This window comes from Lepisosteus oculatus, chromosome 12 (genome assembly GCF_040954835.1).
Source record: "Lepisosteus oculatus isolate fLepOcu1 chromosome 12, fLepOcu1.hap2, whole genome shotgun sequence".
Classification (NCBI taxonomy): domain Eukaryota; kingdom Metazoa; phylum Chordata; class Actinopteri; order Semionotiformes; family Lepisosteidae; genus Lepisosteus; species Lepisosteus oculatus.
This window is the reverse complement of record NC_090707.1, coordinates 5,421,112-5,444,393: the sequence shown is the minus strand read 5'-3', so window position 1 is coordinate 5,444,393 and position 23,282 is coordinate 5,421,112. Positions and strand designations below refer to the sequence as shown.

The 23,282-nt window shown below is 37.4% G+C and overlaps 1 protein-coding gene across 3 annotated transcripts in view; it reads right to left on the bottom strand.

Moving 5' to 3' along the window:
* Nucleotides 1–23,282, bottom strand: part of LOC102692698 (nck-associated protein 5) — a 150,133-nt gene that overhangs the window by 117,759 nt on the left and 9,092 nt on the right. For all 3 annotated transcript variants that reach the window (XM_069196268.1, XM_015358337.2, XM_069196267.1), the window contains exon 2: nucleotides 15,016–15,079. In XM_069196268.1, the coding sequence (XP_069052369.1) occupies nucleotides 15,016–15,018 (3 nt within the window). In that variant the 5' untranslated portion in view covers nucleotides 15,019–15,079. The remainder of the gene's footprint in view (nucleotides 1–15,015; nucleotides 15,080–23,282) is intronic.

Sequence of the window (23,282 nt, the reverse complement as noted above, 5' to 3'; positions counted from 1 at the left end):
AGGTTATTTTATCCAAAAACAAAAATAAAATGCAGAAAATACTGGTGATTAAAATACAAAATCAACTGATCTCTAAAATGGGAAACTATGGCAAAAAATGTATAGCACATTGTTTTTAATATGAAATAAATATTTTAAATTTACAAAACTATTAAAAAGTAAACAGTACGTTTCTTTTAAGCTTTTAAATACTAAACTGTTTTAAGTATATCATCTGCATGTTCCAGAATGACCATTTCTGTTAATCTTTTGTGCTTCGTTTTATTTCTAACCAAGGAAATTATCAGCTTTAAATTGTTTTAGAGAGGTCTGTACTTAAAATGCACGAGATTCCACAGATCACCAAATAATCATACAAATAAATGTAGTGGTTGTTTCCTTGAGGTAAAAAAAAGAATTTATGTAACAGTGCAACACTCAATAAAAAGAATAATATTTGATGCATGAGAAAGTACATTTCCATGGTGGTGGAAAGAGATCTTAATTAGCCTTAATTAAGGCATGACTCTTGACATGAGTGATCTTTATCTTATGGAAACATGGACTTCTTGAAGAGTATCAGCCCAATGACTTGAAAAGGAGGTATGCTCAGTGAGCACATTCACCCAGCCAAGAGTGATCAAAGTCAGATTAAACTGATGGATGTTTGCGTGCTTATTTTAAATTAGCTCTGGTAAAAAACGCTGCTACTGTACATCTGCTCTGCACTTCACTTCAAATCCTTGGAAGAATGCATTGGATACAACTCCATTAAAATAGTGGCTTCAGGAAAATCTGGGCTGAGGTGGGCAGCTAACCCTCTTAGCGTCACTCACAGACGTTAGATGTAGAGGTATACAAAAACGCTATGGATTCCAGTAGCCGGTAAATCCTGCAGCAAAAAACTCCAATCTAAATAATAATGCCTCATGGCTAAAAAGATCATAAAACAAATCTTGGCCACCCACTGGAGTAGATAAACTTTTAAAGTCTTTGCTCTGCAGCTGCTGAACATTGTGTATTTGTTTGCTCTGCATTTGATGCTGTTTAAAGCAAACGAAGCAAATGTAATACTGAGAATAAACAGCTATTGTTGTAGATAAAATTAAATACTGGCCATGCCGTATTATCCGCTAGAGTAAGACAAATGAAGCAATATTTCATATGGCGTTATCATTTATAACCCCCGTGATTAATAGGGACAAAGCAGATGAGAGAGAGACATTGATTAATCAGAAGTGCCAGACTGGGAGGGTCTAGATGAAATATCTGTACACTTGGACAACAATTTAAATGAGGAGTACAGATTATCTGTCAAATACACCTTGTGAAGTCATCTGAACAAAGCAGATATCTGGGGAATGCAAAGAATTTCTACACATAAGAAATAAAGAGAAATCTCTGTATACCCAAATACTGTACAATATCTGAAATGAGGCCAAATAGGCATGTTTTAACAAAAAAAACAGTCATATTTCACCAACTAAACCATCTTTATGGAATGGACTGTAACAAATGTGTTAAGGATGTGTAAACAAATGTGTTAAATGCGTTAAGGATGCTATTGTTGGAGTGTGCAGTATGCAAGCCTGTAACAATTTGTGCACGTAAGGTCATTAATTTAGAGTTAAACGTCCTGTTTTGCCGAGTGGTTCATATTGATAGAGAGATGTGAAGTGAGTATTAGATCTCATCTAGCTGTACATTGAAAAAAGAGGAGGTATCGACTTCAGCACAGCTGAGTAGTTTGTTCCAGACCCCCCTACCCTTTGGATGAAGAAGTGCTTCCTGTTTTTATTGTAAAATGTACTGCCACGTAGTTTCCACTTAGGAAACAGGAGTGGAGTTGTGGTTAGGGCTCTAGGCCCGAGACTCATGGGTTTAAATCCCAGCAGGGAGGTGTGCCTGTAAGGAAGGTACAGGACAGGTTTCTCTGGTATATTCTGTACGGTATGAGTGGGTATTCTCCAGGTTTTCAATGTAAATGCAAATTTCTCCTCAGTTGTCTTTTATTCATTTGTTTAACCAAGCAAAACTCTTTAGAGTAGGGTATTAAAAACCCTATAACATTAACATCACAATCTTGTCCACCATTTTGTGTTGAATTACCCTAAATGTTGTTTTTTTCTTTGATCCAGAGCAAAACAAAACGTTGCGCCATCCAGTGGTAAAACTTTTTTTTTCTAGAACTGAATCCATTTAATAGTAGGAATAATCTGAGCTAATTTAGGTTCTATAGTCAATGTGGTAGTCTCAAATTCTTCGCTTTGCAATAGCTTTTTTTAGGAATACTAAAAACCAGAAGGCATAAGAAAAATCTTTATTGCTTAACAACATAATATTAACATGGCTGTAAGAGATCTCATTGCTAGACAAGCAACGGACAGTTCAGAAAAGAAATCGGATAACTTACTCAATGCTAATCCCTGTCCAGCCAGCAATACTTAAGTGGTATCTAACACACTTGATCTTTTACCCAGTGTTAAGAGTAAACTGTGTACAATATCAGGAAACAAAAATGGCTATTTTCTAAGGGGAATTTCCTCATAATATCAACACACAAACATTAGCACTCCCATTTGAAGCTGATCCCATCAGTATGCATATCCCTTTAGTAGAGATTTATACCTGGCTGTTAGTTTAGTGTGCTCTGCCCATCCTCCCTTTTATCTAAGCTTCAGCGACTGCTGTTTTAACAGTTTTCTATGTGAAATCAATAATTCTTTTTATAAAACACCTGGCAAGATGTTCTAAAGCACAAATTCACAGCAGCCTGGCTTCCCAATTCTGATAAAGCCCTTTCTCCATGAACAAAGTACGTCTCTCCTCAGTCCTGCGAGAAGACATCTCACCTGCTGAGCCCCTCTTTTTTACCACCCCTTCTTCACCCTTGTAGCTGCCTCTCTGGTTCATTCCTCGCAAGTGGAAAATAATGTGTATAATTCCGGCCATGTTTTTTTGTATTTTGATTTAATTTAAAAGACTTAGGGCCTTTAAAATAGGTTCAAATAATGTAAATTTCCAGAGTTCGTTCCAGTCTTACGCAGGTTATTCAGAATTCGTTATTGCTGAACAGAGACGATTATCGTGGACAACAATAAAAATGATCTAATCTATAATTCATTGTACTGACAGACTTATGAATGCTAATGAAATAGACCAGAAAGCTTGTGTGAAAATTAAGAGGAAGTGCATTTAAGGCTGCATACAGGAGTTTTTGATGTGGTTTTCGGGAACAAGCTGCCCACCCTTCTTGTTTTTTTCTGCTTAAAGTTTCATAAACTACACCTGATATCTACAATATGCAATACATCAATTTCAATTATTTTTTTGTTATTTTAAGTTGACTTTACTGTAGTAACTAGCACTGTAACACTGGTGACAATCATTTAAAAAATAATTTCAGAGGCTCTGCTTGCTAAATTTGTAAAGTTTGGTTAGACACAATCAAGAGGTTGTTTCTTCCAAGCAAATATAAAATTCCCAAGAGAGACAAAGAGAAGGAAAAACATTAACTTCCATGTCCAAAGGACAAGTTACTTTGTTGCACATGCTGTCCACTGCTCAGCAGGCACCAGACCCAAACAGGCAAAGCTGAGACCTCATTGCACAACACTGTCTCAACTTAGCGTTAACTTATCGAAGCAGGTCTTAAAATGAAATATGCTCTAACCCTGGCATAAAAAACACACAATCACTTTTCTAGGTTTAACAACAACAACAATTATTATTATTATTATTATTATAACACACTACAATCTATGCACAATTTGCAACAACAACCAAAACAAAAAAATCTAATTACTCCTCTATTTTAAATGCAGTGTCTATGTTGTCATTTACAACTGATTACTGTAATAAAACCTGTTTGTTAGCCTGGATGGAAATTATACAATTAATTTCACCAGGATCTAAAATCTTGACAGCTTGATTTCCCATCAAGTGTAAAGAGTTTATGGTGGCTAAAAACTGCCCCCTAGTGGCCTTGCCTGTTCTATGGAATACAAACAATAAGGATGTGATGAGTGCAGGTGTAAGCTTTTAGCATGGGACTCTGTTAAGAAGTGAGTTCAGCGAGTGTGTTAACAAATGCCTCAACTCTGAGTAAGTTCAGACTAAATATTGGACTGTGCAAATCTACACAAATCAAATAACACACCTTCCAATGTATAAAGTAAACATATTTAAATACTTTTACATGTACAGTATGTAAAAAGAAACATTAATTTGACTGCAAACTTCAGAAGCATCTAAGACCATCTGAAACCTGATTCTAAATTTATCATAACAAAACAAGTATTGGTGAAATCTGAAGACTATTTGTATGTCCTTTGAGATTTTTTTTTACAATAGAAACATCAAAAAGATCTCTTTCTATTAGGAATAAAAAAAAACAGTTACAAATGAGGAGAGGCCACATGGCCCATCTAGTGTAGTTTGGTAGTTAGTATGTAATCCAAGGATCTCATCCAGCTGTTTTTGATAGAACCAATGGCCTTGGCTTCAACGACTTGCCCTTGCATCGCGTGTTCCATACTCCTAGGGTCAAGCAGTCTGCGGTGCTTCCTATTCTGACTTTGAAATGAACTTCCTCCCATTCTTTCAACTTATGTGCTCTTGTTCATGCTTCTCTGTTCATTCTGAGGAAGCCCACTACACTGACTTCAACACCTTTGAGGGTTTTAAAAATACTAGGATGAGGTCCCCTCATATTCTTCTTTGTTCAGGACAATAAAGATTCTTTCCCTTCAGCCAGTCAGTGTAGGACATTTCTTTAAGCCAAGGAACAGACCTGGCTGAAATTTTTGGACTGATTCTAGAGCAGCAATACCTTTTTTCATAGTGTGCCAAGCACACTTCTAAATGGGGTTTTACTATTGCCTTGAACAATTTTAATTCAACACTCCTTGATTATTGAGCTATATTTCCTAACTTGGGAATTTTTCTCCTATAACTCCCCCCCCCCCCAATAAGATTTCCTGTAACTTTTTCCTATATCATTTCTAGCTTAACCAGAGTACAAGATCTGAAACACATTTATCCTGCGGCTTTGCAGACTTTCCATCAAATAGCTGTTTAATTATGGGAAGCAGGCAGCCAAGCCACATAAAACCCAAGTCACCACTAAAACCACTCATGGTCTTCAAGAGACCAATAAATTGCAGGCTACTATGTGGACTAGTTTTACAGTCTATCAGGGAGACACTACACGAGACATAATGGTGGTAATAAATTCACCACTACAGTAACATAAACCACCCCTCAGCATGCCTGGAGCATGACAAACATCTGTATTTGAACCAGTAATTTCTCTGCTTTTAAAGGTTTATTTAACCCCCCAAAGAGCGGGGTTACCCTGCAGAGAAGGTAGTCAAAAGCGAACACGAAGTGCACGGCCAAGCCCTACCTCTGAGCATGAAGCAAGAGCAACTTTTCTTCTCAGAAACTATCCAAGAAGATTTGAATTATTTACCCTTTTAACTGTATTTTAAGTCAATTTAAACTGTATTTTAATCTAAAATGGATTATTGCTAGCAAAACTTATATTTTTATATTAAATTTGCTTTTAGAAAAGTATATTCTTTTTAGATCAGAATTTACAGTGTTCATTACTTTGCATAAAGATGGTTACATTGTCATATATTATAACCAATTATTGCTAAATATATAAATAAATATATAAGAACATCAGAAAGGTTTCCAAGGGGAGGAGGCCGTTTGAACTATCTAGCTCATTGTTTTCAGTAGCTAAATTATCCTAGGACCTGAGCTTTTTCTTCAAAGACGCCAGACATGGTTGAACAGCTTTCTCCAGATTCCCAAACACTTTGTGAATGAAAGTAAGGTATGTGTTTCAGTGTAAACGCACAACAACACATGGGTGACAGTGGTCTTTTTCTAATAAATTTCACATTGCAAAACAAAGAATAGAAATAGAACTACAATATGTATGTTTTAGTAAGGCAATCAATCATTAGGCTTGATAAATTGGGGCGGAGAGGTGGCTCTGTGGCTCAGGATCTGTGCCTGTGGCTGGAAGGTCGCCTGTTCAAATCCCGCGGCCGGCAGAGGAATCCTACTCTGTTGGGCCCCTGAGCAAGGCCCTTAACCCCAACTGCTCCAGGGGTGCTGAGCAATGGCTGACCCTGCGCTCTGACCCCAAGCTTCTCTCCCTGTCTGTGTGTCTGTGTCTCATGGAGAGCAAGCTGGGGTAGAAGACAAATTCCTAAATTCCTATGCAAAAAATTGTATAGGGTTAATAAAGTTTTGTTATGTTATGTTACAAAGGGTATAAGCCCTGCCAGCTCACACAAAGACACTACATCATGTATCATCAGACTCTCTGACTAAAGCTCAATAATTCCCCAAAAGAATCACATATTGTAAGAATACATATTCTTGTACTCAGTTTAAATGAAGATGATGAATATATACTGTATGAAGATGATGCCAATCTGCACAAAAGCAGCAAAAATCTTCCATTACAGTACCTCAAATGAGCTCTAATCTAATACAGTACATTTATCTGGACCCCAAACTTTTTTGGGCAAGTAAGAGTAAAACAAGTTCCAAATCCGTAAATTACTTGTTTGTTGTTTTAAGATGGATGGAATTGATTTTTCCTTGAAAACAGCTTTTGCAAAAATTACAATTTTCATACATCTTGCCAAATTTAATGGAAACATTAGTAGTTGCAGTTTCATTTCTCTGTAATCATGTTCTTTTTCACAAGCCCTGGGCTTTTATACCACGTCATAAAAATTCAAAGCAAGTCAAAGGAACAACTATAGCCAAAGCTGCAATAACAATGTGTTGCTTCATAAAATACCCAATATCAGATTTTAGTTTTTGTCAAATTTATGAGTATATTTTACTGAGCCTTTTTCATTAAATCCTACATTTCAGTTTATTTTTATATTATCTGAATTGCTACCAAACAATTTTAATTTATAACAGATGAAATATTCACTTATATCAGACTTAAGTGACTATGTAGCCAAAACTATTCTATGTTTTTTTCTTTAAGAAAATGGAAGCATGTCCAAAAATGTGTTGTTGGCGCAATGCATAGACTGAAGCCAAATACAAAACAATTAGTCCTTAAATGGAAATAAGTAAAGACCAAAGGTCATGCAATACCTCATAATTTAAATACTTATTTTTTTAAATTTCATGTTGTTTATTATTACTTTAAATTACATAATAAAGGTGCCTATTGCAGAGGTCGAAATGCAGTGTGTAACATACAGTACATTGCAAATGTATACCAAGAAATATTCTGCCGTAGGCATAAGCAATGACAGAAAGAGAATAACACAATGTTGAAACGTCCATTCTGGACATCTTGACAAGAAACACAGTTCTATAACATGATTTCTGAATAGCGGGGTGCATTTGTTGGTTATCTCTCCCTTTAACCTGTAGATGGCCCTGTAAGCTCACAGAAGCCAGGACAATGAGATTTGGAGCAAAAAAAGTATAAAACAATAAAACATTTTAACATTGAAAAAATGCTCACAGCTCACTTTCTTTAATTGATCATGTTTTCACTTATATTCCACACTCACTGATGTGAAGATTCCACAATGACTTAATCAGCTGGCTTAAATAAAGTTTATAGTATTGTGTCTCTAGAATTCAATCTCAGGGTACTTTATAGATTTTGGCCCCCTCTGCTGGAGAAAAGGTAGAAAAAATATTGGCAAGTCAATTTATGGTATACCCCAAAAGTGACTTAACACAGAAGAAAACTTACTGCACAGTATGTATATTGCCCTGAACTTGTCAATGTTTCCCTTTTGATATGCAAATTTCTGAAATAATAACTGAATAGACTACATGTCTTCACATTTTCTTACTCTCTTATATGGTGTACAAGATTTTAAAAATGTGAGTAATAATGTCCCAAACAAATGTATAATTAACTCTTTACATATATTTGTACCAAATCATAGAAAAAAAAACATAGAATTACCACTGTATTTAGAATACTGCCCTTAACATATCCCTTATTTATAGTTTTATGAAGTACCCCAGCCATATGAACAAAATAAGGATTTCATGTCCGTTATTGGCAGATTCCTCTGTTTAATATTTATCTAAACAAAAAGAAAATGAGAAAATAAAAATTAGATTGTATGATGTAAATATGCATGTGAATGGAATGAGCTGTATATATATATTAATTTATTTTCTAATTTATTTCTATTTCAGAAGCAGAACAGCAACACAATAGATTAATTATTTAGACACATTAAGTGAAAAGAAGTGTGATTTTTGCAGCTTATTCAAATTGAAATAAGTCATTTTTTTCAGACAACGGTTTGAAATCTTAAAATAAATTTATAGCAGAAAAACAATAAATAAAAGGTTAAAATGTGTATACTGTAAGTAATCTCATAACTAGCTGCATTTCTCTTTTCTATACTGTATATCCTTTACAATCTGACACCTGCACCCTTTTACAAGGTTTAATAAGACTCTAATTGGCCCTAAGTGGGCTTTAAATTAATTAGCGGCTGGTATGTCTGAAAAAGGATCTAATACATCCATAAATCAATTGTTTGTAGTACCATTATAGCAGGGCAGGGGTCTATCCTTCGGGGACAACACCATTCTTGTAATGCTGTAGGTTTATGACAAAGGGTGCAGGTGTGAAATGGAATTGGGAATGAAGCCCCGATAATCTTTTTGCCACACACAAATCCACTGTTGTGTACATGTTAAATCAAAGCCCCAGGCATTGCCAGACCTAATATACACAGACATGAAAGACAATGCCACTTCCTTTCAACATCCATAAATAAATCATGCTGGAGACATGATTGATTTCTGTAGTTTCTTTTGAATGCAAAATAAAGGGAGTATTTGCAGAACCCACAAATATGGCATAGCCAACAATTAGGTGTGCCACTGTAGAGAGTAAAAACAGAGCTCATGGCAGCTTGTAGTTCTGCCTTAATTGAACCTACCACTCACATACACACAATACATAAGGGTGTTTACTAGGAATACCCATATTCCTAGAAAAACTTACTAGTGTATTTATATAACATACCCAAACATATTTTGGGCTTAAGGACAGAATGTGAGCACTAGACCTGCCCATTCCTTCAGAAGTACAGTAAGTGCTGTAAAGTTACTGAGCTCATGCTTGTCACTTCCAGAGCACTGAGGTGAGAACTCAAAAACAAACTTGCAATCAAAGGAAAATGGTCTTAATTTTTAGAGGATAAAAAATAACTCAAATGATATGTGTTTTCTGTATGTAATTCGCTTCAAGTTAAAACAAAATGATAGCGAGGGCCATGAGGGTTCAAAACATCACTTTCTTAAAGCGTGAAGTGAATACTAAAAATCAAGAGAAAAATGAATGGTGTTATTCGAGTGTGCCAGTAGTTTCTTTGATCTTGGATTTGTTAACATCATATTTGTTGATACATTATTACATGCAGAAATCCTACATTTACAAAACAAATCAGAGTGCTAAGGTAATTAGTCTAACCAAATAAACCTCCTAAAAAGTTAAGGGAAACATAAATTGCAGAACATAGAACCCTCCCTCAAACTGGTGCAGTGTTTGACATTGGCAGACGTATAGTATACTGTAATAATAACTGGAGTTAATTAATTAATGTGTACCAAAAAATCTAGATAAAAATATGTAACAGTAATTTCTGTAAATAGATCTGGATAAAAGTGTCAGCCAAATAATTTAAGAACCGTTCACAATGTAAACATTATAAATACAAAAAAAATGATTATAATAATGGATTAATTTTGTAAATAAAAATGAAATAAGACTCTGAAAAATAAACTGTTTGTGGTACTGTATGTAATGCAGGAAAAAATGTATTTCACTGAAGTAAACTGTAATGTTCACTGGCTGACCAAAATTTTATATTCTGCTCCCAATGCAATAGTAAAACAAAGGATGAAAAAAAAAACAACAGTTTGGCCATCACATTCAAAAGCTGCCAACGAAATCAGTAATGAGCAGTAATGAGCACAAGATGATATTCAAGGTTTGCCACCAGGAATTGACAAGCCCTGAAGACCCAGTGAAATGCCGTAGGATATGTCAGGTTTCAATGCTGGGGCAAGATAAGTATGTTCTTCAGAACTGGGCACCTGAGACCATCTGATTTTAAAACTCAGGAATGTCAATGATCCCTAAAGCAGATGTTGCTGCATAAAAACATAGGCAAGGCACTTGCAGAACAGAAAATTTTAAAAGCACTTTTTTTCTCAAGTGTAAAAACCACAGACTAGTTGTGAGTGAACTCCAAAGTCTAAAATCACAATACAAATGTCTAATTTATTCAATGAAATTTGTCTGGTTAGTTCCACCAGGGGACTTGACTATCCTGTGTGTTCAAGTACCTTTTCTGTTGGTAAGAGTGGGATAATTTGAGTTTACTAGCTTAATTGATCAAACAACCATATTCAAATAAATGTTATATTAAAAAATAAAATAAGTAGGTGTTATGCAACTTTATTAAATAATATCAATTAGAATTCATGAATATCATTCAGGTTTCATGCCCATTGCTTGCCAGGATAGGCTCCGGCTCCCCTCCCACCCTGAATAGGATAAAGCATTTAAAAAACGCATGGATGGAAATTTCATTTATAGTTAAATTCTCTGCAAAAAGTATTATTTTCTATTTAGGAATACATGGGTAATTTTAAGTGCTATGAATATTAAGATGCAGTTTATTAAAATAAACTTTCTAAAACATAAAGCAGGTAGTTTCATTTGGAAAAAAAAACTATTTGTAAAATTGTGTTATAGTGCTGCTCTGCACAAAATTAGAAAACCCGTAAAATGGCTTTATGTAAAAGACTTTATGTCAAATATATAAAAGGTACAAGTGCTAATGTTTCCAAATGGAAATGGAACATTTTGCAACCAGTCTTTCAAAGCTGGATTCACAAATGCTACTTCAGAAGGATTTAATGTGCATTTAAGGACATAATCCTTGTTTTTTTAGTTTAAAACTTTCTAGCCAAGAGAAAAACCTGCTGTACTGAGTGCTACAGTATGTTTGTCCAGGATCAGTTTTGCTATTCTTCCATTGGCAATGTATGTCTTTGTGAGATGCTAGTAATAAACTAAAACGCAAAATGCATGGTAAAAACCATAGGAATATAAAAAAATACATTAAACCATGTCAAGTGTATTCAACATAAAATAACAGAAATCATCAGAAAAGACAGAGCAGTTGAGAATACTGTTGCAGAAGAACAGCATGCCTAATGTTTTTTCTTCAGCTTGCAATCTGAGGTAACCTGACCCCCTTCTACAAAACAACTGGTAAAAGAAGACAGCAGGAAGATTGAGGACACTTTTCAGCACAGTGTGTTGCCATCCTCACATATGCTACAAAGATGAAACATGGTCCCCATGTCTGAGGCAATAAGATTCTCTTCTGCTGCTCTCCTAGGATATTTAACAGTAGACAGCATCATTTCTAAGAAGGAACAAGTAATAGGTTTATTCCATGCTGAAAAAAAGAAGAAAGAGAACACAACGTTTCGGCCGTGGAGCCTTCTTCAGAAGGCACAAAAACAAGCCACATGACACACCTGAAGAAGGCTCCACGGCCGAAACGTTGTGTTCTCTTTCTTCTTTTTTTCAGCATGGAATAAACCTATTACTTGTTCCTTTGCAGCCTACGCATGCTGACGCAGCTACCCACCTGAACTATCATTTCTAAGAATATGCTAAAAACAGTTAATAACAGATCAGCAAGCTTGGCGGGGCAGATATTTTTTCGTCTGCTGCAGACTTCGACCAGCCTTGTGGGGTTTGAATACTATTGTCTGTCGAAACAAAATTTCAACGAACAGACCAACAGATCGAACCACGGGGAGAAAGATTTGCAACGTTACAGAAGACACATTCCCTCTGTGAAAGTCATGGGATCATTTAGAGCTACATCCAAGGTGACCTCAATGCCATCACTACCATGGTCACCAAGTCTCTTTCAGAGACCACAGCATAAACATTTACATAGCCAGAGGCCCTCCATATGGGAATGCATGGTGATTCACATTTTAGCCTCTTTCTGGACTCAGATATTCTGCCTTGAAACCGATTTACATTTCGTGTGGTGCTCTTTTCTTCATGCAACAGTTCTCATCATTGCAAAGACAACAGCCCAGTTGCTTGTTGCTTCTGCGGACCCCAGATGACCTTGCTTTAAATGCCCCTTGGGTCTTGCTTCGCATCACCACACTCCAGATCTGTGAGAACACCCTGTCTGTACCATACTGCCATACGTGTGCTCTACATCACAGAATCAGACTGCTTCTTACTCCTGCTGGCCAGGTTATCTCAAAATAGTCTTTGACCTCACAAAAACAGGCCACATGTCTAAAACTGAATTTTATCAATGCTAATAATACTTCTAAAAGATAATGATTTTCATACAATATCTGATACGACTAACAAGGTTGCACCACAACTCTGGACGTTGACTGTATGTTCCACAAGCTGACCATTGTATAAATGTGTATAAAAGCCTCGTGTTTTCACTCTATTACTCTAAATTGTAAAGCACAGTGTTAGAATACAATTTTTAGGTTTCAGTTTTGAGTTCAAATCAGACACGTCTGCTTTTAGAAGGGAAGCCATGCATAGAGGGCTGAGCCCAGAATGCACAAAATTAATAGTAAAAAAGGAGTTTGATACGGAGCCATCTGGAACGACGTAACCATAAAAAAAATGTAAATCACAAGCTGGGATGATGCCCATGTCTAAATCCCATCACCTACTTCAGATCTAGTTCAATGCAGCAATCCCCCACCCCCAGGAAAATAAATGGGAGTGAAGCTGCTGGGATATTACAGCTTGAGAAAAAAAAATGCAGAACGTAAGGACACACACTTCAAAGGGTACTGAGCTACAGTGTCTAATCCATTTTCAGACTCTGGATGTCGGAAGGCTCTGCAGCTACTAAGTTACGCTGCCAGCACTCTGACAATTATCTCCCATGAGCTGCGTTATTTTTTTTTATTAACTCTCTTTTTAAAAGCTACCATTAGCTGCCTAAGAAGAGCCTTGAGAGCTCATGCATCGCAGTCATCCTTCCACGGACTCCAGGAGAGATTATCAGACGCTACAATGGAGGCTCTCCTCAGCTCCCCTCCTGGCTGACACAGATAACTCATCCTAAACCATGCGCTCTGGCTGGTAATTAGCACAGCAAAGACTCCCAGATGAAACAGAGGAACAGCTCCGCAGCTCCACTCATGCAGGAGGGAAAACTTCTCCCTCAGAACCGAGACGTCGCAAGGCAGCGCTCACCGTGTAAAAGGTCAAAATCAGTGTTTCATTATCATGAAGAGCTTCCTCAGATCAAGATCAAGAGGGAAGCCTGTCTTGTGCCCCACACTTTCAGTGTAACGATGCACCTGCTATTCATTTACTTGAGCTGTTCCCATTTCTACTGTACATCCAATTCGAACACACCTGCTCTAAATGTAAGGCAAGCACCTATGGCAGAAACTGACAACATGAGAAGATAGGGTTTTGCGCATTCTATAAATTGCTGCATTTTCAAGAATGTCGTTTTAATGGAATTTGGCATTTCCTTACCTTTTAGGTTTTGTAAAAAGAAAAAAAAACTCAGGCCTGTAATTATTTCCAGCAATATATTATCAGTCTAGGAAATGTCACTTCAAACAGGGCTATAAATGTCACTAGTAGGAAGAGGTCAAGTGGGCATGTTGTATAACTGAACACACTAACCCCTTTAAAGAATGTAAACAAACTGAGCTGTCCAGAAAGTCTGTGATCCCTTGGAGAAAAAGGCCAGCAGACAAACTGTCTTAATCATACAATGATGCGGTATTCCTAAGTAAAACTGAACATGCTGGTCATACTGTACTGTATATGACCCAACTTGAAGGAGTGAGAAAAGACTACAAGTGAGATGTATTGGATTTGAGCAACAAAAATGGCATTTCATATTTCATATTTCATATTTTGCCAGCATAGATGCACTAAGCCAAGCCTATAGAAAGCCTACATTTGCAGGAAACCACAGCCACTAATTTCGTAGATACTATTGAACTGAAGAAAAAAAAGTGTCATGCTGACTGTGTGAAAACGTTGTTTGTAAACATAGAAAGAGCACTATAATGACACAAAAGACAAATTCAGAGAACCTTCTGTTTGAACAGTACTGTATCTACAGTGTGTAGGAACGATTTAGGTGTTCATGGTATTTAATGGCAACAGTGTTTCATCTCTATTGGAATTGTCCCACAATTCAATATACTGCAGTCAATCTAAAATGTCAACTCTGAGGATTTGTTTTCTTTCCATATGAACATCAAATTAATTCCCGACAGAAAATAATTTTGTTCATTTAAATTTGGGGTGAGGTGCCCCCCACACACTTTCTTGAAAGATCTCGCTAGCAATGGGTGTTTCCAAAAAGATCACTTAATGTGACACAATTCAGGGGAAAAAAACGTTTTGTAAGACTTGTGTAGCCATTTGTTGTATGTTATGCAGGGCATTCACCTTTACTCTCACGCGTGCTGCTGTGTAGATTTAGACACAATCTGGAATGCTGTAATCCGATAGGAGGATGCCAGTGGGGGATATTATGCTTTCTGTTGTAAAACAAAGGAATTAAGGACGGGTCATCTCTCCCTTACCCTTTTCATTAAAGCCTCTCTATGGTAATTACTTTAACTATTCTATTTTAAGACACTCAATCCTTTGACTGTGTAGTCAACAGAACAGACTGAGCGAAGATAGTAACAGTATGTACGATTTTAATGTTTTTATTATTTTCTGCTTTTACAGTACGTATTGTGTTTAAGTCTAAACTCTCAAACTATATCTTAAAGCACTCGCTCTCAAATCTCCGTTTAATTCCAGAATGCATGTGACATTGCAAGGTCTTCCAATTCAACGCCTCCTCATGCAACAGGGCGGTAATACACACATACAGTACATTCTTTCTAAACTTCGGAACTGGAAGGAAAATGCTGAAGTCAGTAAAAGCTGAACAGTACCATTGTTCCTTCGCTTTTGCTTCGTGCGACTTCGCGCTGCAACCGGGCCGCTGCCAGCTTCTCCCTGGGGAGAACGGAGAAAGAACAAGTGAATATGAGTAGCCGATCATTTTTCATCAAGACAGACCAGGGGCTCCTTTACCACAGGTGACACAGCTAAACAGCTTGCTGGGGGGGGCTCGTCTGCTTCAGGCCACTCCAGAAGCAGAACGCGTCTGTGCACACGGGCAAAATGCTTTGCAACAGAGCACGTTTTATTTGCAGAATCACATGTTTGGGAGAACTTGTGAGTTACGAATTAAGGGTAACAATGTTCAGACTAAGAATACAAAAATACTAAAAATATCTACAGTACCCTACCTTCTTAAAATAACACTTTTACGCCTCAACTTGTCACATTGGCTCTCGTACAGATTGAAAGTACTGTACGAAGAGGGCTTACAGTACCGTATGCTAGGCAACACGTGACGTTGCATGTAAAGAAAATTCTACGTACAGTAGTTAAATTAAAATAATCTTCATTTGATCCATGCACTGCTGCCTGCCTGTGCAGTCATTGTGTGAAGAATAGTGAAAGACGACGGTAAGGAGAAATGTGTAAAACTAGAATGGGACACTTATTGATAACTTGTGAAGGAATGATAAGAGCAGGAGGCTAGCATAAAAAACTCAAGGAATCTACATCCAAAAACCGAAGGTTTGTAGACGACTTCTAGCCTCACTTCAGTGAACATAAAATTGTGGTTTCTAGATTCTTCAGACAGTTTACTCAACAGAAACAAAAATGTTTGTACAGTAGTGCGGGATGAACCGACTCAGAAACATGCTGGTGAGCTGTGAGAGAGGAATGTCCAACATTCATCAAAAATAATAATTTCCCCTAGTGAAAAATCAACTGCTGTTGGTTCCCAATGGGCATTTCAGGGCAAGAAAATATCATCTACAAAATTGATGCACCTGAGATTAGAAGCTAAGATTTATGCTCCAGCTGCAGTGACTGTTTCATTTCACTTGAATAACCAGCTTCCAGTGTCCTGTCAAATTGCAGCCCGAGGATGTGTTATGAAAGCAAAATGCTTGGCAGTTGCTCTTAGTAGCAAAGCTATTGCTCATAACGTAACATGTACTGTATATTAGTAAGAACAAAGATGAGAAAGATTCAGTGCTCCTCCAATTGTAAATAGAAAATCACAAGAAGCGTACAATTAGTTTTAGAATTCCACAAAACAACGGTATTCTTCTGTTTTCCTTGAATTAATGCTTAAAAAGTGTAAATCATAATCAATCTTAACCAGAATGAGATGTTTAGAACTTTTATTAGAGTGCACACATCTTAATAAATTCGAATGAATGGAAAATGCTTTCTGTATTTTAAGGTGTTTTAGGCCTCCATCTACTGTATCATACAAAGTGTGTGCACCAGATTGTCACAAAGACATTAGTGTAATCACGTCCCATCTCACCATTTCAGCAGCAATATTTACTTACTTACAGCAGCTGTTGGGAAAACAATGGGTCCCTATGGTTTTGTGGAACTAAAAAAAGCATTTGTCATCTGCTATAACATCTTTATCTGCATTACTGGAACTCTTTTAAAGGAGTCCAGAGTTGAGACTGGATGTGAATGGTCCTGAGGCGGTGAACTCATATTCATACTGTTTGAAAGCATTAAAAATCAATTACCCACTAATAGCACCAATGCAAAACCAGTCCCCCCCCCCCCCCTTCTTTAGCCATAAACCAGGCCAACAGTGGGGAGAGGAAAGAGAGAAAGGGAGAGACACAGTAGCAGTCCCAAGCAGATTGGATATTTTGACAAATTTGATGATTAACTGGATCCCAGGCTCAAAGCCTTTGCAAAGATTTACGAAGAAGAGGGTATTAGTGTTGGTCATGCTGGTGTTAAGGGGGCTGGGCTGGAAAATGTTTGTCAAACAAGTCTTCCAGGGGAGGTGTGGCTAGTGGCAGCAGGTCCGCATGTCATGCAGTAACCTGAAGAAGAAAGGTCATATCAGAGGTTATCGTTCACAAAGCTCTGAAGACTAGTGTCGTACACTTACTGTAAGTCTTTAACTGCTCTTCATAGTTAGAAAGATTATGGCTAGCATAATCTGAGAGGTCTTTACAGCATACTGTATACCGAGCATCTAAAGACATCAAGCTAAGAGCCCGTCAGCTCTGTTGCTTTGAACTTTTGGGTTCTGGGTTTCCTTTAATCCTGGGTTATCTACGGTGTGGAATTTTGCGTGTTCTCCCTGGATTCCCATGAGTTTCACTTCAGTGCTCTGATCTCCTCCACTTGCTGGTTAGGTGAATTCCTGTCTCTTAGTTGTCCCTGTGTGTGTCACGGATGTTGGAAGGGACAAACCGTGGAGACGCAGGAGAGCGTAAAAAGACCCATGTGCGTAGCCGTGGAACGGGGAAAAAGCCCGGGCTCAGCAGTTCAGGAGTCGAATAGAAACCGATGCCCTCAGGCAGCAGACGTGGGGCGACCTGGATGGTGGGCGGGTTTCAGGACATCTGAACGTCAATGCTGAGCGAAGCAGAATAAGTGACTCAGAAATACAGTATATAGCCCCAGAGAGAGAGAGAGACACCTGAAGGAGAGCAAAGGACAGGAAACTAGGGACAGGACAGAAAAGGAGCGCCCTCTGGCTGCAGAGGGCGTGACATGTGTTTGTACAGTATGTATACCCTGTGACGGACTGGTGTCTCATCATGTGCGTAGTCCCACTTTGCACCCTATGATCCCTGGATTTCCTGTTGCCCTGACCATTACCAGGAACCAGATTTCTGTGACTGGATGGATGAATGAATTTTAATTAAAGATGGAAAAACTTTAATTGATTATGAAATGCCTGAATCAATGTAGTAATAGGTAAAAGTTCACAAGGAGAAATTAAAGCTTACTTCCTAAAACAGAGCAAGTATGTACATCTCCATTCAGGAATTGCCTTGATTTTTAGTAATTTAACCATTATTTAAAGTGCAACAAGCAGCATTTTACCATTGCAAGATATTTAGCTGGATTACTACATTCTTCAAGGCAAATGTTTTTGATTCTTTGAAGTATGCATTTCATTTTAATTGGAATTATTACTTAAATTCACTGTTTCTGAATTCACCATCCGAAGGTGAAATCATAGCTAATGATCATCTCATTTTCATTAAGTATAACTCATGCCTGAGCTTCAACGAATAAGCCTCTTAAACTCCACAAATGTAAATGACAATGGAATACTGTCATTAACATGGTGTGAGGTCAGGTTTTGATTAACAGCAGCCTCAGTGTCAGATCACATTTGACAACAAACATAACCTGAACTTTTTAAGAAAGAGTCCCCCCCCCTCAGAAATGTTGAAGCATACGAAAAATACACTTTTTTATGCAGCTTGACGATCTCGTGATTCACACTGACATTATGAAAAAATAATATAAACATGTATTAGGCATTTGTCATGACATTGTTTCATCATTTTGTAAACATTCTGGGAACATCCACCAAGAGATTAAGTCATTAATTGTATTTTAGCCTATGCTGCCTGCTTAGCAGTTGCTCATAGTCTTCCTTCATTTTTCAATTAAAAATGGTTTATTTCATGTGCCTGAAAAAGCCTCCTGCTAAGCCTTTTCATTGAGCCATCAAATTGTTTCTGTTTTGCTGTTAGTAGATTAAATTTACCTAACTTAGAAATATCAACAAACGGTCCTCAGGGAACTGATGATGTCTGCTGTAGTGATGATGTCATCCAAAGGAGATGGATTTCATTCTGGGATGACTACTTGCCCATTCATCAAATGTTTAGCATTGCAACCGTTATCCTTTTCAAATACATTCATTAACTTTTGAAACAAACCTATTATTCATTAGTGGAACTTGTGTGACTAGACCCTAACATGTACAGCATACGGTAAGCAGAAAATATGAAACCAGTTGACACTATACTGTAGATAAAGCAACATAATACTGAAATAAAATGCAGCTTTTCCTAGAATTTCCTAATTCTTTATCAAGAAAATGATAATCCTTCTCCACAAGAATAAAACATTGTTTTTCCATTAGGGAATACAAAGTATTTTAGAAATGCAAGGGCAGCAGCAACATTTTCTTACAGATCCTTATACAGTTGTTATACACACACATTGTATTTTCTATATAGGCAAATCCGGAAGACATGTTTGAAAAACATACAGCAAGTGCTTTAAATGGAATAAATCACTGAAAGTAATATTTATACTGTACGAGAAAGCCAGAGGCTCACATCTGGCTGTCTTAAACAACAACTGCCCTTGGGCAATAGTGTTTGTGTGTGCCTCCCACTTTGTTACTGCTTTGCACTCCAATTCTTCAATCAGCCACAATTAGAAAGCTTCAGAGAACAAATATATTAAGCAAATCAAAACCGACCTGGATTGACACACCATCAGTCTCCAGCTGTTGGCACAGAGCTGAATTAAATTGCTCTGCTCTTTACTGGCCAATACTGGGAATGTGCACAGCTACTGTATGCCAAGGAACAGGGTAGTGCAAACACTCTGCTTTATCAGAGCACACCCAGTCACCTTTCAGCCCTGTTTGAGTATTCATAGCTACTCTACCCCCAGAAGCAGGAACCGGCTGACTGGACAAGTCAACATTTACAGTACTTGAAGGTCAGAACCCTTTGAATGACTGACAATGTCAAGGAGAGCTACTTCATACAAATGATGAACTTTTTTCCTTGTAGCTACACCTTTGGTGAAGCAGTAACCTCCAGGTCTTCCTACCAGTGAGAAACACTTTGCAATCCTTGCAGGAGCCAGCTTTGGAAACACCTATTAAACATGCCTTCTGAAAATTACAAAGAGCAATGAAATTCCCGCTAAACGTTTTTTTTTTTCTTTCAAAATAAATGAGCTTCTAGCTAGTTACCCTCTAGCTTGCTGTCAAAACTGTTGGGAAGAAGCTTTTATTTTTATTTCTGTAAAATCCTGGCTCCCACATGCGGCAGATGAAGCATGCAGAGACAAGATCAATGGGGAAAGGGATCACTAATTCAGTTCTGAGATATATGATTTACCAACCTGAGCTGACTTGTCCAGCTAAGCTCCAACAAAAGAAACAGCTCTGAATGGTATTCAGGAAGAGAAATGAATTCTCCATCAGTCTAAGGGGTTATTTTTTAAGAATTGTTTAAGAGTTCTTCATGCCCGTCTACGTATTTATTTGTTAAATAATAATTAGTAGTGGTAGGAGGAATATGTTGTTTGTGAACAAGGAGGTACTGTGTGGTGACTGAAGGATAAACAGGCACATTTCGGAAGGGAAGTGATTAGTACTGCAATCTTTGTTTAGACTCTGTTTCTACACCTTAATAAAATGCAAAATAATGAATCTATCAATGTATGCTGCCAAAAAAAGAATGTGTTCTTGAGCAGAGCTTCATAGTCAGTACTTGATAAGGATGGTCTAAGAACACCTAATGTTAAGTAATGTTTGCAATTGTTTGAATAATGGCCATGAAAAGTAAACAACAACAAAAAAAGAAATCTTCTCCGCATTACATTTTATACTCTTATAAGTGAGTGTGGTTTTGGATATTACTTTGCTTGCTTTTAAATAAAGAACTGTAGCTAGACTGTTTAGTAATTGGTTAACTTGTAGGGGCACCAAGGGGCATGATCTGGTACATGCCTCTAGATGAAAAAGAAAATTAATTATCAACATTCAATTACAGATATGACACCAGAAAAAAGCCAGTGACAAGTTACAATTTTTAGGAGCATCCTACTCTTAATAAATTCCAACCTGACAACATTCTTAAGAGATTGTGAGAAAATGTCTGTGGTGCAACCATTCAGTTTCTCTGGCAGCAGGTGCAGAATAATCTTGCAACATTGTCCTCATCTGAGAAATCATTTTACTTCAACATCCCACGCTGTAGCACTCACTGTATGTATATGAATCAAAATACTGAAGAACACAGAATGTGCTCCACCAATCACCTTCAGCAAAACGACTCACAATAACTCAAATTAAATGGAATTCAGTCGTGTTGAGTATTAGCTTCAGTTCTATAAATGTTGATTTGCCACTCTACCGTGTACATTTAAATTGAGTCACACAACCTCATAGGAAATTGTAAGAAAGCTGGCCTGAGCTATGCTGACATGATATGCCTCCAGATATGGTTAATGTACAGTACATAGATTACTGTGGTTAGATGGCACTAATATGATGCTCCTTACAGTGTATGCCTTTGGGTACTAGGAGTCCAGATTTAGATTTAATAGACTGCAGCTATGTGTAGCATTTTTCACTGAATAAAATACAAAAGGGCAGTCTTTCATGGCAAGTCCCTTCAGATGCTTTGAAGGAGGGAGAAAAAATGAAGCACATTGAATTCAGCTGTGGGAAATAGGAAGATACATGCTATGCAAATTCCCATCCCACAGTGCTTTTTTTGTAACCAGATTCTTTCGCACCATGACGTGCAAGTAAAATTAACAGCAATTGTGGCTTTTTTGTTCTTTTTGCAGATATCCAACTTGCTAGTGTTGTGCCCTGCATATTGGTTGTAGGATATGCCGGTTGTAGGTTGTCATAAAATTATTAAATACTACAGTACCTTTAATGAGTTTTCAAAAGTAAATGAATACATTTTTCAACTTGGGGAGAACAGCACCCAGATTCTCAAAGACAATCAATTTCTGAAAGGCGAAACATCTTAAGACAGACCAATAAGTACAGGGAATATTAATCAATGTGTCATTTTTCCATTTTCTAATATTGATTGCCAATATCAAAAGATCAAAACAAAGTGCTCTGGTAATTATGACTATGAGACTGTCAAAACATTTAATAGGCTGTCTAAAAATTGTTAATGTTTAATAAGATAAATATATCTGTATCTGTCCACAGTGTCTTCTGTGGTAGCATGCACATTTTAGTGTTGAGACTCAGGACACTTGGATGAAATAATCAGATGAAACTGGCACAAATAATTGCACAGCCTTTCAACTGTAAATGTCATGTTATGTAAAACAGAGTTTTCTTGCAGAAACAAAATAAGGAATACAACAACAGAAAATAACTTTGTAGGACATAAGCAATGTGTTTAATCAAAAGGGAGCTTGTATGAAGAAAGTAATGTGATATTTCTATCAATTTGTCACTTTAAAACCCTCATTCTCCAGCTGGGATGTGCAATTGAATATCAAGTTCACAAGAGGCTAACGTGCAAAGCTTTGGAGACTTATTGCAAAGCTTTAAGTTCCCAACACAACCCATCAAAAATCTGAGATCCACAATGGCTCTAGCATGTGTTTGCCATATGTATTGACACCCATCTCCATTCACACTGTATGTTTGTTCCTTTTGGACTGAAGCTCCAGTCTCTTGTCCTCAGCTCATTTGCCAGTACACAGCAAAGAGGACTGTGTGGTATTAATTTTGTCAGTAAAACAACAAAAGGAAATGAAAAGACCTAAACTGGAATTCAGTAAAACAGAAGCATTCCATTTGTGGTTCATGGCTTACTGTATAAATAAAATATATAATTGTTAAGCTTTAGAGAAGATGGTGCTAAATGTTCCCTTTTGATTAGAGCATGAACCTCCTGGGCATTCAGTGCAAAACTAAAGCACTAGAGTCTCAGCTGAAATTTCAACTCATATAGACTTTGAGTTTTGGACACAAGGATGGAAAACACTTTAAAATATTAATATAAAGTTAAGTGTTCATTGCATCAACCGTATCTTTTCAGTATCTGAAATCCTGTTGTATTTGTTGTACTTGTATTTCAAGTCTAGCAGCTTGGTCAAATTCTAATGAATGCAACGACAGAATTAATAGGGTTAGCTTACTAATATTTGGCATAGCTCTCCTGGAAGAAATGAAAGGGTAGGCTTTGGAGGAACACCAACCCAGGACTTGATGGCAGTGACTAGTATTCCACAAAGTTGTGAACGATGCTGTGTCTGAGCTAAAAGGTATAAGCTGAAGCGGCTGGTTCTGTGGTCAACTTTGATTAGCCAAGCACAGAGGTGGGGTAGCAGCTGGTGGGGAGTTACCTCTTGCTGACGCTTATCCACGAACGAACCCAAGGACAGACTCAGAAAAGCAAAGTAAGTAATAAGAGATTTGTAAGACTAAAAGTAGAGCTTGAAGTACCCAATGGACAGTGAGCGTTCTGTACTGTCTGGTCAATTTTCTACAACTAAACGATTGAGGGTGGATTTCAGGCAGGGCCAACCAAATGGTGGCTAGAGTGAAACCATGCTTGAG